The sequence below is a fragment of the Sphaeroforma arctica genome, assembly GCF_001186125.1.
Source record: "Sphaeroforma arctica JP610 unplaced genomic scaffold supercont1.89, whole genome shotgun sequence".
In the NCBI taxonomy this organism is placed as follows: domain Eukaryota; class Ichthyosporea; order Ichthyophonida; genus Sphaeroforma; species Sphaeroforma arctica.
In genome coordinates this window covers 79,772-86,526 of record NW_014040469.1, presented here as the reverse complement: position 1 = coordinate 86,526, position 6,755 = coordinate 79,772, and the positions used below count along the sequence as shown (strand labels likewise).

At 40.3% G+C, this 6,755-nt stretch overlaps 1 protein-coding gene across 1 annotated transcript in view; it reads right to left on the bottom strand.

Annotated features, from left to right (window-relative positions):
- Nucleotides 1-6,031, bottom strand: part of SARC_02066 (hypothetical protein) — a gene marked incomplete at its 5' end in the record, with an annotated part of 6,889 nt that extends 858 nt beyond the window's left edge. The window contains 10 exons of the mRNA XM_014304189.1: nucleotides 231-382; nucleotides 982-1,056; nucleotides 1,826-1,927; nucleotides 2,347-2,472; nucleotides 2,858-2,963; nucleotides 3,482-3,594; nucleotides 4,179-4,397; nucleotides 4,544-4,842; nucleotides 5,059-5,140; nucleotides 5,900-6,031. Of these exons, the coding sequence (XP_014159664.1) occupies nucleotides 231-382; nucleotides 982-1,056; nucleotides 1,826-1,927; nucleotides 2,347-2,472; nucleotides 2,858-2,963; nucleotides 3,482-3,594; nucleotides 4,179-4,397; nucleotides 4,544-4,842; nucleotides 5,059-5,140; nucleotides 5,900-6,031 (1,406 nt within the window). The remainder of the gene's footprint in view (nucleotides 1-230; nucleotides 383-981; nucleotides 1,057-1,825; nucleotides 1,928-2,346; nucleotides 2,473-2,857; nucleotides 2,964-3,481; nucleotides 3,595-4,178; nucleotides 4,398-4,543; nucleotides 4,843-5,058; nucleotides 5,141-5,899) is intronic.
- Between the last annotated feature and the right edge of the window lie 724 nt (nucleotides 6,032-6,755).

Here is a 6,755-nt window from a genome sequence, read left to right as displayed (position 1 = left end):
ATATATGTAATACATAGATGTTTACATGTATATATATGTGATTTGTTATATATCCACATGTAGTATTGTATATACAAATCGAAATACTGAATACAAGCCAAGGATATATATACATCTATATTAGTATATCATGTCATGTATTTATACAAATATGTTCATGTACAGGAGTTTATATATATATATTTGTATATACGCATGTGCACATCAAGATCACAGGAATCATAACTCACAATCGGTTGTCGCAGGCGACGCTGATGGACGAGGACATCATAGTCGTAGCTATGTGCTCGAAAGACATGTCCATATCATCTAAACGCTGCAAAACTGCGGTGCTGCGTTGGTCATTGGAGCTCAGGAAGTGGCGCAGTAGAACCAAGCAGATCTGTACGTAAGCGCAGCGATCAATTAATGTCCGGATGAGTAGTTGTATATTTAGATGGATGAGGAGTTGAGATACATAGCTCGTGTTCATCATTATTACTTACGAATTTTGGAGTTTTTTTTGAGAATTATTGTATGGGCAATTGAAAGTCACAGCTGTACATGAGTTGTGGCGTGAGAGGGCTATTAAACCTTGATGTACATGTACAGACAAAGGCGTTGCAATACTCTAGTCAAGAGTGCACTGTCTCTTGTCCTATGATTCACATGCTACAATAAATGCCGATCTGAGTCAAGAGTGCGCCAACAATCTGTGTATCTGCTTCACGCTCGTTTTGGAAATACATAGTATGTCATCTACTTATCGGCTTATCCACTGGTATTAATTGGTCATCGCATCAAGCTTTAACATTCAGACACGCCTGTATCCGTATACTTTGGATGCAGCCTCAAGCACGAACAAACCCATAGCACAATAGAATATTAGTATTACATGTAAGCCGCTCTAAGAGGTTATTCACGGGAGACTCCACACATGTGGATGTGGCGCCATTGCTGTGATGGATCATATGCGCCGAGTGTCGTTATAGTGTCACATACCTCCTGGTCGTCTTTATTTGACAGTGAACTATAGGCGTCCGACTCATAGTGGGTCCATGCCTCAGAAAAGAGTCCCTGAAGCAGAGGATGATATAACCGTACAAGAATATGAATTTTCATTCCTGAGGTAAACTTCCTTTGTGAATACATATCAATACCGATCACATCTTTATGAGCGTTAACTTCAAATGTTGCGATATGTTGGAGGTATGCAAACAAGTGAGCATAGATAAGTATAACACAGGTAAAATGTAAGTAGCCAACAAAACAGTTCGGAAAAAAAAGTTTTTTTCGCACAAAACTATAACATGCACGTACGGGTTGATTGATTTCCAGTCTTGCATTAATTGCATGATGAGTGTATTTGGTACAAGAGTGTAATCTACTGCCCAAAAACAGTCTCGTCAGCGATAATGCATGACCAGAATACTGGGGCGATTTCGGAAAGAGAACGTACTAGAGCGCATGCGCTATAGCATTGTCATCAGAATACGAACGGCCCTTAATGCTAAGGTGTCATCCAGGTATTCGCTGACATGTCGTCCGACTTGAATACATAAATGAAGCATTCTGCGTCAGGAGATTCTTCCTTCTTCCAGATACTCGATGCAAATACGATACAAAGGCGCAGCCCACAAGTGCAGAGCTGTCGTGATCAAGTTAACTGGATCTTTCACTACAGCAGATGATGCGATACGAGTATACCGCATATCTTCAGCGCTAACAAAGTCCAACATGAGAACAATACTAGATTTCTGACTCTAATAAAGCGTGGCCCCTGTCAACCAATACCAAACTTGTATTTCACAATCTCTCGAATACACATGAAGTCAAACTCACTCACCTGCTCGATTAACAGGCGCAAGTACATCTTGTGGCCAATCTCGTTTAGTTTTACGTCTGTGTGTCGTAATCGCTCCAGAACTCTTCGGGCCATAGGTATATTCTGTGGTAATAGGCAATAGACATTGTATACGTAAGAGAAAACTGTGCTTGGGTATCAAGCATAATCCACTGCATTTGTAGGATACAACTTGATGCGGTAGTAGGCATGGAGCTTTGAGTTGATACAATGAAACTGGTTTGTACGTATAAGACTATGTTGTGGTAAAATTGAGCAAGCGGACCTATCCATGTGTGGAAAACACTTTCATATTTTTGAAGACTAGATTGACGCTTGTTCGGCATGAATAGAATTATTTGGTGAACAAAATTATACTCTTAAGGAAAAGCATTAAAATTTCACGTGTTTACACGTATTAGGCGTTTGAAGCAATAATACATACTGTGCTGATGTAAAATTTCAGTATTATAAGGACGCATTGAAAAATGTTCAGTATGGTAAATATGTGTAGAAATACCTACCTTTGTGTGTAAGCACATAGCTAGCAGTCGAGTGTACGGTACCAACTTGTCGTGTGTGATAAAGAGTTGAAAGCAACTCTTAAGTACAGTCTCATTGAAGTATTTGTCGTTGTCGGACCGCACCATCTGCCGCAATATTGTGACAACAGGAGAGTAAGTATACCGCTCTAGCGTGTGAGTAAACGAGCATCTAAAATGCATGCGTTTCCATAGCAACGTTTGGTGAAATAAGAACGAGAAAGTATAAAGGTCCAAAGCAATTTGTGAGAGAAATGAAACAAGTGTATATTTAGGCCTGTGTAGCTATGTTTGCCACGAAAGATGCATCAAATATATAGACATCCCTTTTAAAAGGATGCGTATGACATCAAACTCCGCTAAAAGTCAATAAACACGCCACAATGCACTCGAGTTGTAGAGAGACAATCGACAGAAAAAAAGAAAGGCACAAAAGAAGGATTGGCGCTTCTCAACGGAACATAGATTCTATTGATACCACAAAGCCTCATACCGTAAGCCAGGTATCCATGACTCGCGTGTATGAAACTTTGTATAAGTAGATTTTCTTCTCATCAGCGAACTTGAAGAGTTCCATGGTGGTTGGTATGTCTTTATTCCTGTGGTAAGCGTTTCATCGGAAGGTTATGTATGAAAGTGGAAGTATCGATTCTGATCAGATTTTCTCTCCACGTTCCTGTAACTTGTATTACATTTGCAAGTAATACTTATTAAAATATATGCCTCATAAACATGACAGAATACGATTCTAATAGAATACCCACATGCATGTATGTACACATGCGTACAAAATGAGGATTCAAGCCTGTACATGAATATTCCTAGTAAAGATCCATACACAATGATGGAATTCCCTTAAGTCAAATATGCATGTGTTTGTTAAATCACTTGCCAAATGCAATTGAACACGCCGAATGTCGTTTATATAACCAGCGTGTCTCCTTTTAGACAAATAGACTGAGAAAAAAAGACAAAATATGGACTCATGCGCAAACGGTTGACAATATTACAAAAACATATCACTCGCACGCTTTATCGATTGGCAAATATATGTACACATTCGCAGTTATTCCAGTTAAGTCAAACTCAAAAGAACAAAGCAACGCGCACCACTTACCTCGCGTAGTGAAGCACGAAATGGTGAAAGACTTTGGGTTCTGGCTCGACCCCAACTTGGGCCATCGCGGTCAGGACATTGACTGGGTTGGGCATAGGACCCGTAAAGACAATCTGTAGATACAGGTAGGTTATTTAGTAAGAAAATTTCAGCTCAAACGCAATACATCTACCTTAAGCGATAGTTATATGACTTCCTGGATAAATGTCTTCAGATGAGGATCGGTGGACGATGATACAAAAGCCTAGAGCTAGAAGAAGTGCGTTGTCTATTATTCATGCAGAAGTAGACACATATTAATATATATATATATATATATATATATAATACCGTATAAATAGGCAACTGAATTCATAAAATGACATATATATGATATGCTTAGTTAAGCGTACATACTAACTACTGCAAGTAGAATATACAATATGGCATTTTCAGATACAACTGATGCAAGCTATTACAAAAGCGCAATGCTTCGCGATATTTCGCAATTGTGGATCAAGCAAACTCCCGTGATTTGGCCCACATGACGATATCCTTGTTTGGCATGTACCCACTTTCAATACGAATTTGAGACTTGTTCTTGCTTGCACACCCACAAACCACACCTACCGAAACAAGGACTCATGTACATAAACGCATTAATATAAAGATACACGAAATAGTATTCCAGTTCTCCTCGTCCAGGTTTAGAACCTACCTGACGAAACGCTTCTAATTTTTCATTGGTGGTGTGATGGTCTAAGAGAGCTGAGAGCGCATCTAAATTTTGTGTGAAGACACACCGGCGCAATCTATGAATACGCCCCATATCTTCAGTATACGCCCCAAGTTTTACTAAGAATTGGATAAAGCCGATATCCACCCGACCTAACTCAACATCGGCATATAAATCGGGGTTCTTGGACAGCAGAAGATTCTGTATGAATAATGTGTTTTCAACTTAGAAAAGAGAGATATCAAATTGTACAACTGATTTTGGAGCAAAGGGACAGGGACGACTGAAGTTTAGATCTTCGAGTACTCGGATGAAGTTGAACTGCAGTAATAAACAAATGTACCTACCTGCACACGTCCGTAATCTTCGCGCTCACTATCGGCCACATTCCTGATGACTGTCCACAGTCTTGCAGCCACTTCATACAGTTCCTCATCGAGTGCTAGTGCTATTACGTCCATGTATTCTTTTTGATACCCCCACGATTCTCTACCTACAACGCTACTAAGTAAGCCAGCCATCCGGTCGGAGGACACGGCAGCGCTCGCTAAGGTCTGTTTCTTTTTATTGAAGGTCTTCATCTGGGTATACAATAGCCATTTGGTATCCACATTTTTGTTTCGTACCAACTGCGCGAGTAGTTTATCTGCGAATGTAAATGATAGCAAAGTCAAAGAACAATATGATTTCATATTATTGCTAGTCTGGATTTGCAAATACTACAACCATTCGTATACAAGCAATACTGCCTAAATAGCACGATTCCCATATGTGTAATAAAGATATCACAAGGGATACAGGAAGATATAGACACCACGTATAACTCATAAGTCATCATAGACGTATAAATAAAAATCCCCACCTGCTACTGCGATATTTCCAGCTTGCAGATTGGCCAGGGCCATTTGCCCTGCAAGCGGCGTCGGGACACCATGGAACCGCACCTACTCATTGTGGATTGTGGATATCGATGAGAATGAAGGGAAAACAGGCACCAGTGGTATACTATATAGTAAAAACACCTAAGTAAATTAACAAAGGTCTGTCAAAATAGGAATAGGGATCGCACCCGCTTTGTGCTTACAGTTGTTATACAGCGGTTCAGAAGTATGCGGATAAGGAAGAGGCAGCAAAAAACTGGCAACGTATCATTCTGAGAGCGGCCAAACGCTACAAAGGACACATGCAAGGTGTGTAAATTCAATTATCCTTATAAAATATTTGATATTGGAATCAAAAGAATTCTCCTCGCTGTTTGTATAGAATTGTATTTAAAAGCGTGAATCATGCAACCAACAACTCTTACGATACAAACACAAAAGCTAGCCTGTTTGCCTACGATTGCATGTTTTCCAACAACTAAGACAGAACATCAACCTACTCTTATCCTCACCGGCTGAGTCCAGAACAAAAGCCAGCTATGGCCTAAAATATTTGAATACAGTACACCATCGAATACTTATACGCATTGGAGTTAAGTCCATAGAGCGCATTTACGATACCCAAGGGAAAGACTTCCCGTGTGTCTGATATATAGGGTGAGTAATATCTTCCATGCCTTCTTACACTAAAATAAGAAAGCCGTACACGCACCTGCATGTAACTCACGGACACCACATACACTACCAGAGGTACATACACAAATCGTATGCCTTTATATGGGATACCTAAACACTTTTTTAAGCCTCAAGTTTCATACGTACCTGCGTGTATCCCATGGAGCCAACATAAGTCACGAGGGGTCTAGCAGCGTCAACAAAGCCGTGTTGCACGGCTGCTCCCAGTACCGTCATGTACACGGGTGTGTCGAAAGTGAAATGGTACTCCGATAGCATGTTATGGCAGAAGCGAGCTAGTGGCTGAACAGTGTTGTACGAAGACAAAGAACAACATTTTTGTGACTTTTCAAGTATTTCAATATATGCCAATTTCAATATGAGATATACGTCGAGTACTCTATTTAGAGTATAAATGCACACGTCGAAAACGTGTGATGTTCCGACAGCAGCTTCTGGCAAGACAGCACCGCTGTTTATGCAGTGTGTGTTGAGAGAAAGATAAAGCAGTCTTTGTAAGCTAACCTAGAGATAGAACCTATTAACATATATATCAACGACATGTCTAAGCCGGAATGATACTCGGATAACAGACGCGCAAACACTCGTTTGCATAAAATCACCCACACCTACGAAAGAACACACCGTGGCATGCGCAGTTATGCTCAAGTGATGTGAATTGGACATACAATATATATGAACAACACACAGCACATTATCATACGGATATACATGAACGTATATAGTCCAACTTTGTTCTAGATGCCAAAAACATGTGCAGTTGCCTACAATACATACAATTTGTTCGTGACCACACTTTACATCGACATTCACACACATGCGTAAATGAAAGCTGAGACACAGACACAGACACACACCCACACCCACCCACACCCACACTTACATACAAACACACACATACACACGTGTACACACATACACACGTGTACACACATACACACGTGTACACACATACACACACACAGGTGTACACACACACACA